Source organism: Alligator mississippiensis, chromosome 5 (genome assembly GCF_030867095.1).
Source record: "Alligator mississippiensis isolate rAllMis1 chromosome 5, rAllMis1, whole genome shotgun sequence".
Classification (NCBI taxonomy): Eukaryota; Metazoa; Chordata; order Crocodylia; family Alligatoridae; genus Alligator; species Alligator mississippiensis.
This window is the reverse complement of record NC_081828.1, coordinates 216,060,789-216,077,056: the sequence shown is the minus strand read 5'-3', so window position 1 is coordinate 216,077,056 and position 16,268 is coordinate 216,060,789. Positions and strand designations below refer to the sequence as shown.

At 49.7% G+C, this 16,268-nt stretch overlaps 1 protein-coding gene, 1 long non-coding RNA gene and 1 pseudogene across 2 annotated transcripts in view; 2 read left to right on the top strand and 1 right to left on the bottom strand.

Moving 5' to 3' along the window:
• Positions 1–2,097, bottom strand: part of PTH1R (parathyroid hormone 1 receptor) — a 144,202-nt gene extending 142,105 nt beyond the window's left edge. The window contains exon 1 of the mRNA XM_014602746.3: positions 1,585–2,097. Coding sequence (XP_014458232.1) covers positions 1,585–1,659 — 75 coding nt within the window. The 5' untranslated portion in view covers positions 1,660–2,097. The remainder of the gene's footprint in view (positions 1–1,584) is intronic.
• Positions 1,828–7,578, top strand: LOC109281467 (uncharacterized). Its single transcript, XR_009462745.1, has 2 exons — positions 1,828–1,915; positions 5,716–7,578. It is a non-coding gene; the product is annotated as an uncharacterized LOC109281467 (long non-coding RNA).
• A 3,149-nt stretch (positions 7,579–10,727) lies between these two features.
• Positions 10,728–10,854, top strand: LOC132251095 (U2 spliceosomal RNA; annotated as a pseudogene).
• Positions 10,855–16,268: the final 5,414 nt, after the last annotated feature.

Sequence of the window (16,268 nt, the reverse complement as noted above, 5' to 3'; positions counted from 1 at the left end):
GAGACAGCCTCTCTGTGCGTGTCGCCTGTGGTCCCACAGATATTCCCTGTGCTTTCTGCTAGTAGCAGGGACCCGCCGTGGAAAGGGGAGACTAGAAGCAAGGAAGTGGGTAGGACCCTGCATCCTCCCCTATCTATCCTTGCTGCTGGTATTTGGGGAATTCAGCCTGAATAATTGCAGGGCACCAAGATCCCACCAACGCCCATTGAAGTGGGGATTTTGCCATCGACTCTGAGAGAAGCAGGTCTGAGCAGCGCAGGGATAGCAGGTGTTGCATATTCAACTGCAGTATACTATCATCCAAAGGGGTCTGGATGTCACAGAGTGGGGTAATTTGGGTGCAGCTAGATGCTGGACATGAGGGGTCGGGAAGAAACATCCTTAGCTATCGCTATTGCAAACTCCCCCCACATCAGCACATCTCCTGGAGTGGACCCTGCTTTTTCTTGCCTATACACAGTGTATCCCAGACATGACGCCAGAGAAGTCTGCCCATAGCCAGAACATCTGGGTGGTGGTGAGTTTTATAGACTGCTCTTTCTCCTTGTCTAACAAGGAGCCTTTTAATTGACAACACCCTGCCACATGTCCTAAAAACTGGAGTGCTGCATTGTTTCGCATTTCCCCAAGCAACAGGCCTATCTCCGACACGCACAAAACTCAGCGGGAACTTTGCTTGAGTGGAGATGGGAAGATCCCGGGACCTTCCCAACCTGATCTCATGTTTGACGTCTGATCCCTATCCTGAACGGTGACTGTCTCGACTACTGTTCACTCTTGTGCAGCCACAGGGATGTACTGTGATACCCGCAACGGCGGAGAGGGAAAGAAAGGCAGGTGCTCATACAGGAGCACAAGGCAGGGTGGGCTCCTAGGAGGCTTAGGCACAAGTCACCCCTGGCCGCAGAGCTGGGACCTAAATCTCTCATGGCCCCACTTGGGAAGACAACTGCGTCCATGGTGCTTAAGGGCATCTCCAGCCTAGGAAATCTCCCTGTGTACCTACATCCCCATCCACACACAGCCTGAGCTAGTAAAGAGTTAATACTACTTTCATTCTCCGAGTGTAAACGGTATGCTATCCATGCGCTGACTCTGTGAACTGCACAGCGGATCCGGCATGCTACTGTACAGAGCCTGCCAGAGCCCGGAGCAAGGGTTTGCTGAAATTCAGCTCCAATTCGAGTCCGTTAAGATTCAGATCCTCGTCCTGGATGGCAAGGCACAAAACCGTGGCCTCTTGTTAACGGGACAACTTTGGCTAGGGACTGGAGCGGGGCTAGCCCGGAGAATACTTCCAATACCTGGGTTATAAATGTTCTCTCTGTTTTTTGGGAGTGGGAGGGAAAAAAAAAAACAAACCCAAAAAAACTAATGCCAAAGCTTCGGGAAAATCCAGACATTTTCGTTTCATCTCCCAGCCCAGAAGCGGCCAGGCTCCACCGCGAGACACACAACATCAGGCTGAAAAACCCAGCGCTCTGAATCTCCGGGCAGTAAATTACTCATCGAGGAAAGCGCCACGAAACAATTGCTCAAGAAGGAGAAGGGGGAAGAGAGAAGGAGAGCGTTTCAGGCACTTACCAGCGCGTAGACAGAACTTAGCACGGAGCAGCAGAGGATCAAACCCAGGCTGTGATAAACCAGATATGATCCCATAGCCAAGACGCTTAGGGCAGCATCCAAGAAGCTCTCTGGGCAGCTGGGAGGAGGAGAGAAAGCTTCTTGCAGGGATCCGGGCTTGGAGAGGAGTTGTCCTTCCACCGCGACCCCTTCAGAGGTCTGGCCGGATGGCTCTCAACCCAAGAGGCAAATGACAAGCCAGCCCAGTCCTCCTCTTCGCCTTCTCATTGCTGAGCACCTCCAGCCGCTTCATGCATGTAGGCAACGAGTCCATGTGAAAAGGAGCAGGCTTGTGAGTGTGTGTGCATCTGTGTCAGAGCGGAGAAATCACATCCATATGTCAAAACTGCTATTCTGTTTCCTTTTTATGAGGCAGTGGGAAGTTCAAATCATTTCTTTGTCGAATGCAAACACACATAGAGAGAGAGAGGGAGAAATGGGAGGGGTGGGGGGGGGGAGTTGTAAGGGGTGGGGGAAAGGTTTTAACCACTGCTTTATTTTTAGATCCAGTAATTTTATCTTTTAAGGTTTCACAGGGAGGGGGGCGGAAAAAAAAACGCCCCCTTTTTTTTTTTTTTCCCTCTCCCCCTTCAAAGCAAACAAATCACAAGTTTTCTTTTTAAAAAAAAAAGCCTGAAGTTGGAACTATTTTCACTGAGCAATTACGTTTGTGCAAGGAGGGGTGCTGTTGGCTCGGGCTTTTCTATTGCTGCTATATTTCAGTGCATTTCAGCTCCACAATAGGTTTATTCTGCCTGCCTTCTCCAGCTTGCAGCCGGCTCTCCTTGGGAGCAAGATGGATTTTTTCTCCCTCTCTCTCTGCCTCTCTCCCCCCTGTCTGTCTCAAAGGATCTGCAGTTTCAAAAAGCCAATTGAGGAGGGCATGGAGGCGCGGGGCTGAATTTTTTTGCTTTCTTAAAGAGTTGACTTGAGATGTCGCGCTCAAAAAAAAAAAAAAAAGGACCCCCCCCCCCTTTTTTTTTACTGACTGCAGGACATTTTCCGACCTCCTCGCCTTGCCATCTGCAGAAAGGCACCCTCTCTCCTGCACACACACACACACACGCACGCTTCTTGTCCTGTCCCAGAAAGAATAAGCACCCAGATCCCGAAATTAAAAAGAAAGTTGCTGATTCTCACTCGGGCTGGCTGCTGCTGCTGCTTTAGCTCCGCTTAGCAAGAGGAAAATGCTGACAGCCTGTTTACTTCCACCCAGAGCAGAGAGAGGGCATTACCAAAAAATTGCTATGGCACTTTTTGGGGGGGATCTCTCCCAGTTATTCCCTCTGTGGAGCTGCCTCCCTCCAGCATCTACCCTGCAGCTTCAAGCCACCCCCCAAAAAAGAGAAGCACGCTGTTTTTGCAAGCAGCCGCCTCTCGAGTTGTGAGCTAAGACCACCCCCTCTAACCATTCCCCCTTACTCCCAGGATAAAATTTACCAGCGTGTTATTTCCAAGACAGGATCCTTACTCCAGTTTCATTCATAAAGTTTCAAGGAGAAGAAAAAAAAAATCAACACAACTCTCCCCCCCGCCCCACCCCGCGACACACACTTTTTTTTGGCAACGGCGATAGTTTTTGTTTAAGCCAAAAGGGCTCACCAGGCATCCATTGATCAGATCTGTGTTTTCCAGAGGGACTGGGGTAGGGCGCTTAGCTAATCCCTGCTGAAATCATTTGCCAGCGATTGATTTATTCTGGCACAAACAGTGGATTTCTGCTTATTATTATTATTTAAAAGGAGCTTTTGGAGCCTCTATCAAGGTCTTTGTAGAGCAGACAGGGGGGAAAAAACAAGCAGCCTGAAGTTTTCTCCGGGTGGACCTCTGGCCACTTCTCTTTTTGATTTCTTTGAGTGCAAAATCTTTAAGGTTGGCTTGCTTTTTTTTTTTTCACAACCCCCTTTTGGCTGTGAATGGGTGCCTTCAGCTGATTTTATGAAAAGGGGCTCTTTCCAAGGCTAAGGTAGAGAGGGCTTCCTGTAAGAGAGAGGGAGGGAGGGAGAGAGGGAGGGGGAAAAAAAAGTGAAAAAAAAAGTTCAGCTCTGGATGCAACCTCTTCCTCCCCGCTCTGCCTCTCAGCCAGTCTGAGAGGCTCTCAGTGAATGCCTGTAGTTTTAGAGCAGGGAGGCAGGTATAAAAATCAGCATGGCCAGGACCCCATTGGCTGGCCATAGCCACCATGTGATCCTCAGGCAGGGAACCACAGGGTTAGCTGTCCACACCTCCCACCCCACCCCCTTAGCCCGTCCCCCCACCCCCTTCCCACCCCCCTCTTCCCTCCCGTCTCGGACCTTCCCACTCCTTAAGGAGGGAGCTCGGTGCCTTTGCAAGCTCTCGCTGCTGGTTTCAGCGGCTACACATGTCTCCACTTAGGCCGTGCATCTGATTGCAACCCTTCTAGGAGAGGAGTGGGATGGGGGCGAGGGCGAAGAAGGGGTCCCGGCTATAGGCGACGTCGACCATGCACAAAAATCCAGCCCCGACCCCGGCCTGGGAGAGACATTCCTGGGACGGCGGTGCAGGGCAGAAATGGGGTGGATTAAACAAATATGCATGCTGGAGCTTGATGCCCTGGCGGAGAAAACCGCTGCAGCCTGAGGGGCCTGGCTCGCTCCAGAGGGGAGAATCTGGCCCCGGCTTAAATGCTCCAGGCTCCCCCCCACCCACCGCCCCTGGGAAAGTGATAGCGTCTTTGCAGCTAGCCTGCCGAGCCGGAGCTTGTGGCGCTGGACTTCTCCTCTGTGTGTTTGCTCACATATTTTGGACGGCGGGGCCTTGCTCCGTGCCCGCCTTGGCGCAGGGAGACAAACAGGGAGGCATCCACCCGCCGCTTCTTTGCAGAGAGGGTCGCTCTGCTCGGGCCCTGCGGGGCCCCTGGGAATTTAATGATTAAAGACAGAGGCCAGGGAACTGCTGAAGCGGCACCGTGCTAACCGTTCTCTTGCCTCTGCCCTCTCCCTCCATCCGAGGCAGCTAAGGTGGGGAGGCGTGGGCCGCAGAGGCCCCTGAAGGGTTTGGCGCTGATATTTGGGGCCCAGGTTCTGCATGTCTACAGACGGTCACAGTAGCCAGGAGTCAGTGGCCACCCCTACATTGCTAATCTTTCCCGTCCCACGGTTCAGGGCAGCTTGGCGCTTGTTATTTCAGTGCTAAACAGGAGATCAGCCCTGCATGAGAGCCAGGCCTGGCTTTTCCTTGGCTGTGTGGACACAGTTTCAAGCCCTGACAGAGCAGACGAGATGATCCAAACCCATCGGGGTCTTTCCCCTGATTTCCTCTGGGCTGGGGCAGGTTCACAAATGGGACTTGGTTTACCGTGCGCCTGCCTTATGCTACGATGCTTGATCCAGAGAGAAGTGGGGGAAACCAACTGGGAGATCAGGACAGTCAAATACCCAGGTCCATTGCCCTGGTGCTAGGGAGCATCCCTGGGGCAAAGCCAGGGCAAATCAGGTTCACCAGCTGCACCAGGTCGGGGTCACCAGCAAACATGCACGCATGACCCTGACTTCTATCCTAGCTAGTTGCAGCGCCCTGCTCCTTGCAGTGCCTGAGCATCTCAGGCCCTGACTATACACTAAATGTACCTTGCTCTGGAGTGGCATCCTTGAATGCACTGTTACCTCTTAATCCAGAACAGCATTCCTGCATTCACGTGGCACTTCAGGCTGGCTAATTAGCACCGCTGGATCTGTTAGCCCTGTGATTCTCAACCAAGGGCCCCTTGTTAGACTCCAGGGCTCCCTCAGCAAATGCCAGCTCTGAGCTTTCAACCGGTATTTTGACTACAGAAAAGGGTGGTTAACCTGTGGCACCGAGGCCACGAGTAGCACCGGCAGCCTCCGTGCATGGCATGTGACAGATCAGGGTGGGGACAGGCAGCACAGCAGCAGATGGGGCAGGGAACAGAAAGCAGAGCAGCGAATTGGGCCGGGAGCACAAGGAATGGAGCAGAAAGCAGAGCAGCAGCGTGGGGAGGAGATGGGGATCAGTCGGGCACTTGGGGAGTGCTATATATAGGATCTCTGGTTTCACCTGTCAATCATGTTCGTGCACCTAACAGCACTAACACTGCCTTGCACCCCACAGCACCCAGATCTGCTGGCACCCTGGTTGAGAATCACTATGGCAGCTCATCCCCGTGAGAATTAACCCATCACTGACAAGGCTACATGAGGCAACTTCCCTGTTTCTGGTGGCAGAGCCATGCTGCTTCTCACCGTGTCCACAGGTAGTGGATTGGCTTCCCTTTAGGGAAGGTTAGTGGTGAACGAGAGAAGGTTAAATGATGGATAAGCAGTGGCAGCACCACCAGGCTATGGTGGGGACAGCAGATGGCAATGCTCTCCCTCCTGAAAAGCCACATACATCCTTTGATAGTGCTGCGACATGGCAAGTAGAGGTTGCCACTATAATAAGCCTACCCAGCCCCCAGCCATGGATCTACAAATCCTCAATGGCGGAGCAGGTGGAAGAAGATGTTAAAACCTCAACGGCTGCAGAGGTGAACGAAGGCTGCGGCAGAATGAGATCTCCAGTTGTCTTGGTCTCCTTGCCACTGGATCAAAGTCCCATTCTGTCAAGAACTGCGTGGAAGCTGATGTGCAGCAGCTTCATGAAAAAGGAAATCACGCACAGGTATCTCCCATGACAAACCAGAAATCCAGAGCCACCCACCCTGCATACAAACACGTGCCCAAGTTGCAAGAGAGCCTGTCACTTGTGGATTGGCCCTATCAGGCATCTTTGGACCAACAGATAAGGTCATCATGGAAGACAATCCTCCTCGATTGCGAGGGATTACCAGTGATGACTATCCTCATTGGGCAGAGGGGGAATGGCAACCCAGAGAGACAGAGGCCTTGTCTATGCACTGGGGTCCCTGCTGCCATGTCTACCTCGGAAAGGCTAAATGGCGATGCGTCCTAGTGCAGGTGCAGCATCTGCCACCTTTGCTGCCACATCTCTGCAAGTCATGCCTGGTGAGCCACCCACAGCACTGCCCCGTCAGCTGGGGTAATGCCAGCATTGCTATGTCCAAAAGGTGGTGCGCTCTTCCCCTGCCCGTACCTGACCTAGGTAACTCCAACAGAGTTTTGCAGTGTGGACCAGGTCTGAGTTACTTGCTCAAGGGCACGACAGAAGAGTGGGGCAGACTCCAAGATTGAAGCTGGATCTCTGCAGTCCTGGCATAACACCCAGACTGTGGCATGATCCTTCCTGTCCTGGTCATGCATAGTCAGTTGTGTTTGGGGCACTAGAGACATGCTCAAGACATGCTCATGGGTGAGGTTATGATTTCCCCCCTGTGGTTAGTAACAGGATGGATGGATCCGTTCCCCTGAGTGGACTTGCACACTGGTGCAAACAAGAACGACTGTGCATGTGTTTTTGGTCCTGAACACATCTGCACATGACATGATCTGACCTGCATCCCTTCACAGGCCAAAAACGATTGTGCCATGTTGCTGGACTTACATTCACAGTCTGACCAACACAGGGGAACCTACATCCACAGTCCGCACCCGTTACCTGGCTGCCCGCATTCTCCGCCAATTTGTTGCATTCCTATGATCCTATGATCAGTCTTATACCAGGCAAGGAGAGTACGACACAGTTGACCTAAACTAAAGAGAGTTTATTGAACCCTAACAGATACCATTCTATTTAAAACTGAAGTAGCAGTAGCAGTTTAAAAATTTAGGCTTGTAGCTAGTCAAAGCAGATGCTCACCACCCCAAATGTTGTGAATGCAACTTCACTGGGTGATCAGGCCGTGAAGTCTTGTCCAGGGCTCCTGGCTCCCACGTCTGATATCAAAACAGGATCTTGGATCAATGATGGGATCTCTTCAGGCTTTCTTCAAGAGTGTTTCGAAGGGTACATGCCCTCACTTTTTTTATATATTGTATAATTTGCATTTCTTAATACATAAAATTAACTTAAACCTTCCTCCTAATGCATATTAATCATCTTGCTTCTGTTTGCCAAATATGGTTACCTTTAACTGAAATTTTATATTTTGATGTAAACTTTTCATTCCTAGGTGGGGGTAGGTTTTGCTCTGACTGTTCCTTTTTTGCCCAGGTTATATTTATTCAATTTAGCTTTCCAACTTCCTGATTCGTTTTAAGTCAGGGATAGTATTTTCCCATCTGCTCCTTTTACTGGGTGCAAGTCTTGACCACAACTCAAGCAAAGCATGCAGCTTGAGCTGAGCACAAAGGTCAAACCCAGGCCTGAAGGCCTCTGGGTCCCAACACCCTCTAGGAGTGTCTACACATGTGCTTAATGTGCATTAGCTCATTTTAATGAGCACTAAAGCGTCACAAAAAACTGCTTTTTAGCTAATGTGCATTAAAATAGGCTAATGCACCTTTTTCTAGTACCTCACAATGGAGGTACTAGATTTAATGCACATTACCTAAAGTACATTAATGCACATGTAGATGCATCCTCTGGAAATCAAAGTGGTCCCTCCTTAGTTTCTTAACTGGGTGGTGGTTTCTCTTCAAGAGAAATGACGGTTCCACCCTGGGAAAAGGCCTATTTTGCTATGTACTGGTTTGCCCAGTTTGCTGGGAGGGAATTTGGATTGAACTTATGTCTCCATTCATATTACTCAATGCCCTTCATTGATTTGAAGTGGGGAGAAATCTTTGATAGCGCTGCTCTAATGCAAACAAACTTGCCTGTTGTGCTGTAAACCCTTAGTTTTGCAAGAGTTGTTCCCAGAAACAGAGTTAAATATCAAAACCTCATGGAGCTTGGAGGGGGGAATTGGACCATTTTGCTTTGTTTTCACTTGACTATTGATGATCGTGGCTTATGTATAAAGCAACGGCCAAAATACACAGGGTGGGCCTTGGCTTTGCCAAAATATACCGCCGTGAACAAACAGGAAGCAACTTAGCTTTGTAACTGAATTAGTACTTCTTGCATATACATTCAGTGTGCTCGGAGGCATGTCATATATGTAGGGACCTACTGAGATTTCATGGGGCGGGTGGGACCTTACTGAAAATAAAATGCTGGCTCCCTAAAGGGAGCCAAGAGTATTCTGGGTGCTGTGGTAGTCTACCGGGGTGGGGAAGTGGGGATGGGGATCTACCTGCTCAAAGTATTACCGACAAGATGGCTGGTGCTCTTCCTCCCCTTGCTGCTGACTGGCTGCAAGGGCTGCCTGTCTTGTGGCCCTGCCCCTCTCCACCAATTGGTGGAGAGGGGTAGGGCCACATGACAGGAAACCACAGCCAATCAGAGGCAAGGGTCATGGCCACCGGGAACTCTCAGACAATCAGAGGCATGGGAGAGGCCTCCACACTTTGCCCGCCTAATGGCTGCCAGTCCCTGTGTACTGCCCACAAAATTGGCGGGTAGCTACCCCAAATTTGGTAGGTCCCTACATATAGGGGAATGGTGAGTGGATGTAATGAGGGAGAGAGAAAAAGAAATGAAGAAACCTCACACCTTGCTTTCTTCCATGTGGCACTAAAATGTGGGGGGAAGTGGGCACGCTGGAGGAGGGGGACAGGCTGCAACTAGATCTAGACAGGTTACAGGGTTGGGCGGATGAGAACAGGATGGGTTTCAACACTGACAAGTGCAAGGTGCTGCACCTGGGGAGGAGGAACCAGCAGCAGACCTACAGGCTGGGGAACTCCCTTCTCGCCAGTGCAGAGGCAGAAAAGGATCTTGGAGTCATTATTGATGCCAAAATGAACATGGGCCAACAGTGTGGGGACGCGGTCAGGAAGGCCAACCACACCTTGTCGTGCATCCACAGATGCATCTCGAGCAGGTCCAAGGAGGTGATCCTCCCCCTCTATGCGACACTGGTCAGGCCGCAGTTGGAGTACTGCATCCAGTTCTGGGCGCCGCATTTCAGGAGGGATGTGGACATCATGGAGAGGGACCAGAGGAGGTCACCCGCATGATCGGGGGCAGCAGGGCAGGCCCTATGAGGAGAGGCTGAGGGACCTGAACCTGCTCAGCCTCCACAAGAGAAGGCTGAGGTGGGATCTAGTGGCCATCTATAAACTGGCCAAGGGGGACCAGCAGGCATTGGAGGAGTCCCTGTTCCTCCAAGCACTACCGGGAGTAACAAGGAATAACAGCCATAAGTTGACTGAGAGTAGATTCAGACTAGATATCAGGAGGCGCTACTTCACTGTCAGGGCGGCTAGGACCTGGAACCAACTTCCAAGGGAAGTGGTGCTGGCTCCTACCCTGGGGGTCTTCAAAAGGAGGCTAGATAATCACCTAGTTGGGGTCGTTTGATCCCAGCACTCTTTCCTTGGGGTCGAACTTGATGATCTGCTCAGGTCCCTTCCGACCTGACTTAATATGAAACTATGAAACTATGGATGGCAAAGCTCCCGTTGACTTCAGTAGACATGGGATTGAGCAACTGACAAGGACATTGTGCAGACCTGTTTCTCTGCTGGACTTTGGACATAAAGCTTACCTGCAGGGAAATTTATATACACATGCAAGTGTGTGCATGCCAGAAAGATCCAGAGATGCAAATGACTGATGAGAACAGGTTGGAAGAACTTGGCTTGCTTAGTCCAGGGAAGAGAAGACCGAGAGATTTGCTAACTGTCTGCATATACCTGTAGGGTGGTTATAAAGACGATGGAGGTGGACCTTTCTCTGTGGCTGTGTTGGGTAGGGCAAGGAGTAGCGGTCTTAGATTGCATCAAGGGAAACTTAAGTGGGACATTAGGAAGAACTTGTAGATCAGAGTCTGGTTCAGCACTGGAACAGATTCCCTGGAGAGGCAGTGGGATCTCCACCCTTGGAAATATTTAAGAGCAAGTTGGACAAACACTTGGCCAGGCTGGTTTGGACAAGGGTGATCCCATGACCATTGTCAGAATCTGTCCATTTTATAACAGCCTTGTTGGGTAGAGCAATGATATTCCCCTGTGATACATGGGTCACGGAGACCCAGAGAAACTAAGGCTATGCCAACATAGCTACTTAGTGTTGATCCTAATTAGTCTGAGCCATCCTCCCTGTCTATATATTACCTTGAGCTGCACATTCTGCTTCCTCACTAGACGTCTTCTAAGAACCAGATTATCCTCTGCTTGTCCATCGCTTCTCAGCCTTTTGGCTAAGATCAAGTGTAGATAAATATATAGATTAGATGATCGCTTCTTGTTGGCTAAGATCAACTGGGGGCATTTGAATCCCAAGACCTTCTTCTTTGCCTCATACTTTTGGGCTTTGCTGGTTGCCTTTTGGGGCTGGGAAGGAGTTCCTCTCCTTCCCCCCAACTCCTACATATGACAGTGGTTTTATTACGTCTTCCTCAGCAGCATTGCGTGCTGGATGTAGCCCAGATTGGGGATGGTGATTGGGCGGTGCCAATGCTTTTTCTGGGACTAAAATTGGGAGGTTTCTGGCTAGAGGGGGACTTTGGCCCTCTACTCAGGGCCAGATTAATCACCATATTGGGGTCATGGAGGAATTTTGCCCCATGGTCAAACTGGTAGAGAATGTGTGGCGGGGGTTGCCTTCATCTGTAGTGGGTGGCATGGCCCTCTTCCTTAGACAGAGTACCCATTAACAACCTTTGCTGCAGTAAGATGTAACCTGTCCCCCTGCTTTACCTGCGACAGGTGGGGTGTTATGTCATGTGGTTGTATCAGGGTTCATTACAGTTCTGCTATTAGGTTAGACCAGTGGCTCTCGATCTACCTGCCATAGTGAGGCACACTTACAGCTCTCGATGTGTTACGTGGGTTGCAACCACACAACTTACTTCCTGCATAAACATTTAATAGGATGTCACATGGGCCGCAGCAGTGTGCTGATTGGGTTGCATGCTGCCCTTGGCCCACAGGTTGAGAACCACTGGGTTAGTCAGTGGATTTGTATGGGAGGGTTTGGATAGGGATGATCCTGCCTCAGGCAGGGAATTGGGTTAGATGACCTCTGGAGGTCCCTTCCAGCCCGATTCCCCTATGCCTCTATGATTGAAACCAGTTGGAGCTTGGGCAGTTTGAGTGCCCTGTAGGCTGGTGCAATGATGTGAAAAATGGGGTTCCTTTCCTCTGTAGCCTATTATTGGCCCTAATGGGGTGGCGAATAATATGGCAACATCCCTGCAGAAGGGGATCTGAAGAGTGGAGTAGCATCTTCTCACAGGCACAAGGTAAAAGCAGCGTGGGACACTGTCACCCGCCCCTCACGGATGCATTAGAACATGCTGTGCTGGGAGGTGGTTGGGTTTATGTCTCAGGCTTGCTTTGAAAATAATAACCAGTAAAAAGGATCGAATGGAAAAAGCCATAAAGCATCCAGACATTTATGAAGCTGGGCTTGAGTGTAGCAGCACCCAAGAAAGCCAGGCTGTCCAAGGGTTTGGGCTTTTATTCCGACTGCAGATCAAATTGATTGCACTTGCAGAACTCAGAGGTGAGTTCCCTGCCTCCTTGCAACCCCTTAATTGCTCAGGCTCATAAGCAGCCAATAGATTTGAAACCCAGAGTGGGCTTTCATCTGCTTCTCACATTATCACCACTGAGAACGATGCCGCAAGAGGAACTTAGACGAGAGAAGTTTATTTTGGATGATGCATCGGGCAGAAGGGAATCCGGCTGGATTGTCAGATTAACAGATTTTAAAACAGAAAGGGCCACTAGAACAGCCACTGGGTGATGCAAGCCAGGGATTTTTACCAAGCTGCCACCGTGCTAAGCCCTCTCACTTTGGTTAAACGACAGCGTAGCTTCCAGGGAAAAGACATCCTCTCTGGAACTGAAAGCTTCACAAGATGGAGACTCCATGACTTCCCTTGCTAATTATGCAAGGAATAATCACCCTCACTGGTAATAGTTTGTTCCTAACAAAACTGGGTGTGTCTACACATGCATTTATGCTGGTTTAAATTTACTGTGCAGTAATTTACTGTGCAGTAAGCGGGAATAGGCCGGTGTCTACACGTGCAGGCGTTAAAGTGCTTTAACGCCATGTGGATTGATTTGGGACTAAAGTTAACCCCAAGTCAGTCCACACACACTGTGTTACTGTGCAGTAAGGCATGTACACGTGCATTACTGCACAGTAACTAATCAAGTGTGCATTTGATACCTGCATGATACAAGTATCAAATTTATGCCCAAGACAGCATAAGGTGCCATATTTAATGTGCAGTACTGTTGTGCATGTGTAGATGTGTGCCAGTACTGTGCAGTAATTTCAGTTATTGTGCTGTAAATGCCCATGTGTAAATGTGCCTACTGTGTCCCTCTTCAGGTCCCAGGCGTTGCTTCTTGCTATGCCTTTCTCTACACAATTATGGAGCCCTTTAAGTTTTAGTATTTTCTTCTCATGAAGGACCAGTAATCAAGCCTTCTCCCAAACTTCTGGCATGAGACAGACTCAACTCTTTGAGGATCTCACCAGAAGGTTTTTTTCCCCCTAGCCCTTATACTGTTTTTGTGGCCTTTTTCTGCATTTTCTCCAATTTCTCAACTTCCTTTAAAAAAAAAAAAAGCAACATTGAGAACTGGAAGTGGCATTCCTGTATCTGTATCATTTGCAACAGTACTGTTCTGGTTGTTAGGGATGGGAAGTAAGAAATCTAGCAGAGTTAGTGGGACAGCTGGCCAAAAATGCACGCTAATTTTCAGTTCAAATGGAGAAGAATATATATTTCCTGGAAAAAAGTCTTCCTATTTTTGGCAGCTGGCTTTTTTTTTTCTCTTGTTTTCTATTTCTTTACCCCCAAAACTATGGACATTTTCAACCAAATGAACTGTGTTTTGTTTGGCTGAATAGTTATTTTAAATTGAAAATTAAGTTCAGGGGGATAAAAAGCCATCCCTGTCTTCTCTTGAATGGAAAGTTTCACTTGGAGATAGAAACCCATGGAATGCATTGGTCTTGGTGTCTGGGCTGGGGTCAAGGGCACACAAATGCTTTTCAAAGTATTTGAATTAATAGCCAGAGCTAAACCTGAACTGAGAGAAAAAGCCACAGAGTTGGAAGTTTATAGGAGCAAGGGCCTGAGCATGCTGTTAAGTAATGCCTTGTTAAATCCAAGCCTTCGGCCTTCGAATGCCACCTGTCTTACCATGGAGAACGCACTGGCCGACTGCCGCAGAGATACGCCCTCGCTGCAGGAGAAGGACAATGCTAAGGCTCCTTCCAGAGGTAAATCCTTGGCAGAGGTGAATGAACATTGCTTTGTTCAAATCATGGGGACATGTTGATTCAGGCCAGCTGAGACGCTGGTCCTAGAGGGGCTGTTTCTTCCTTTGCCTATGGTACATCCTGAATGGTGGAGGGTCCAGGGGTTATCTGCCCCTCTTGATAGAGGTTGTTAAGGTACCATTGGCGGAAGTTACTTTGCTCTGAAACCTCTCAAACACAATAGTCATGCCTTCTGGCTGAGACCTGACCTCACCACCTTCTACTTGTGCTATAAATGTGCAGCTGGGGAAGGCACTCCCTGCTTCAACCCCATGGTTGGCTTCCACAAAGCAAGGGACTAAACTCATCTATGCCGTGGTGGCAGCATGCACCCTCCAGAAGGGGCTCAAATGTGCCTGGCTCATGCTCCACTCACCCTATCTCTAGGCAAGACTTTGGCAAGTTGAAGGCTAATGGCATACTGGGATGCATTGGTAGGTTTGTTGCCAGTAGGTCTTAGGAAGTGATTCTTCTCCTCTATTCAGCACTGGGGAGGCCACATCTGGAGTCCTGTGTCCAGTTTCCACTATAAAAAGGATCTGGACAAATTAGAGAGAGTCCAGTGGAGGGCAATAAAAATGGTTCAGGGGTTGGGGGACGTGACTGGTGAGGAGAGGGAACTGGGTTTATTTAATCCAGAGAAGAGAAGACTGAGTGGGGATTGAATAGCAGCCTTCCTACCTGAAGAGGTGTTCAAAAGAGGATGGAGCTGGACTGTTCTCAGTGGGGGCAGATGGCAGGACAAGGAGCAATGGGCTCAAGCTGCAGCAAGGGAAGTTGAGGTTGGATATTAGGAAAAACTCTCACAAGGAGGGTGATGAAGCACTGGAACAGGTCACCCAGAGAGGTGGTGGACTCTCCATCCTTGGAGGTTTTGAAGACCCGGCTAGACAAGGCCTTGGCTGGGATGATGTAGTTGGGGCTGGTCCTGCTTGGAGCAGGGGGTTGGATAAGATGTGACCTCCTGAGGTCCCTTCCAGCCCTCATTGTCTGTGATTCTTTGATTCTAAGCCCTAAACCCAGACGTAGGCCAGTGAGGCCACTCCAGGCTGTTCTCATACTGAGGTCTTGAAGGCAGCCTCATAACCGTGCCGTGTACAACATCACCTGCAAGCCTCTATGTTTGGAGTGTGCCTCCAGGTGAGAGACTGGTGAGCGATGCTTGGGATCTATGCTGAGAAGAAGCCACTTTCACCATGGTGTAGATAAGTCTATAAAAGTCTGGTCTCCATGATCTACCTTGATACAGATGTTCTGTAGAGTCAGTGCCTGAAGGCCAAGCTGACATGGTTCTTGTAAGAAAGGGGGGGCCCAAGGGAAATCAGAAGACCATAAGGGGATCTTCCTGGCTCTGTGGATGCTCCATACAAATTAAGATCCTCATCAAAGGGAGACTCCTTGAAAAGCAATTCCCTCAAGGGATCTGGGAGAGATTTCTCCCCAAAATGGCATCTATGACCAGCAGCTTTTTCCACCTTGAACAGCATTTGGCTGAAGACACCCAAGCCAACCAAGCCCACTAGCAGCAGAAACACCCACCTTTGCTTGGGTGCTAAAATGAGAGGATCATGGTGGCTGGTGCTGTGAATTTCCCAGGCCCGGGGTCTGCAGGGGGGCAGTGGCATTGACCTTCAGATGCCTTACATGGCTCTTTTTTGTTAGAAGATGAATTTAGCTGGTCCTTTGCCCTCATTAACCCTCGCAGAGTGCTGGCCAAGGGCCATTCTGGCAGCCGGCCCTCCGAGATTGCGCTCTGTTCTCCCCAAGTGATGGACTTTGCCTCCATCCACTTGTATTTTCTTAACCTTTAGAGGCCAGAGACACAAATGTGCATGTTTCCCAATCATTTCTCCTGGAAAAATATCCGTATTTGGCCAGACATCCCACAGAAATGCCTAGGCAGACATGCTTTGTAAGACATCCCAACTGGGGCCCTGACTGGAGTTACGTGGGTGCCAATCCAGAGGGACTGAGAGCTCAAAAGTGAGCTCCAGATCAATCAGTTACCAGAGTAGCCCGGTTGTTAATAAGAAAGTGCCATTACCCTTCTCTTTGATAGCAGGTGGCAGGATATATAAAGCATTATGATGAGATTAAGACTCCTTTCCTCGGTTGTGTTGAGTCACCTTTGGACTTCCTTGAAGGAGGGTGCAGTTGGGGAGGGGTGGTTTGCTTTGGGGTAATTCAGAGCAGACCCAGGATTGCTCTTACTTACTTTATTAAGGGCCCCAAAGAGCCAGTATGTTGCAGAAATGACTGGTATGTGGTGGGTGGGCAGAGGCCATACCCTCTTAGTCCCTACACAAAAGAGGATGTGGTTGGGCAGCAGACAGCAGGGAGGGACAAAGGAGGGCTGCCAAGGCCACATTTAGACCAGCGGAGAACTTTTTTCTGTCCAGGAAACTTTGGCAGGGCCCCGGGTCTGCCTGTGAACT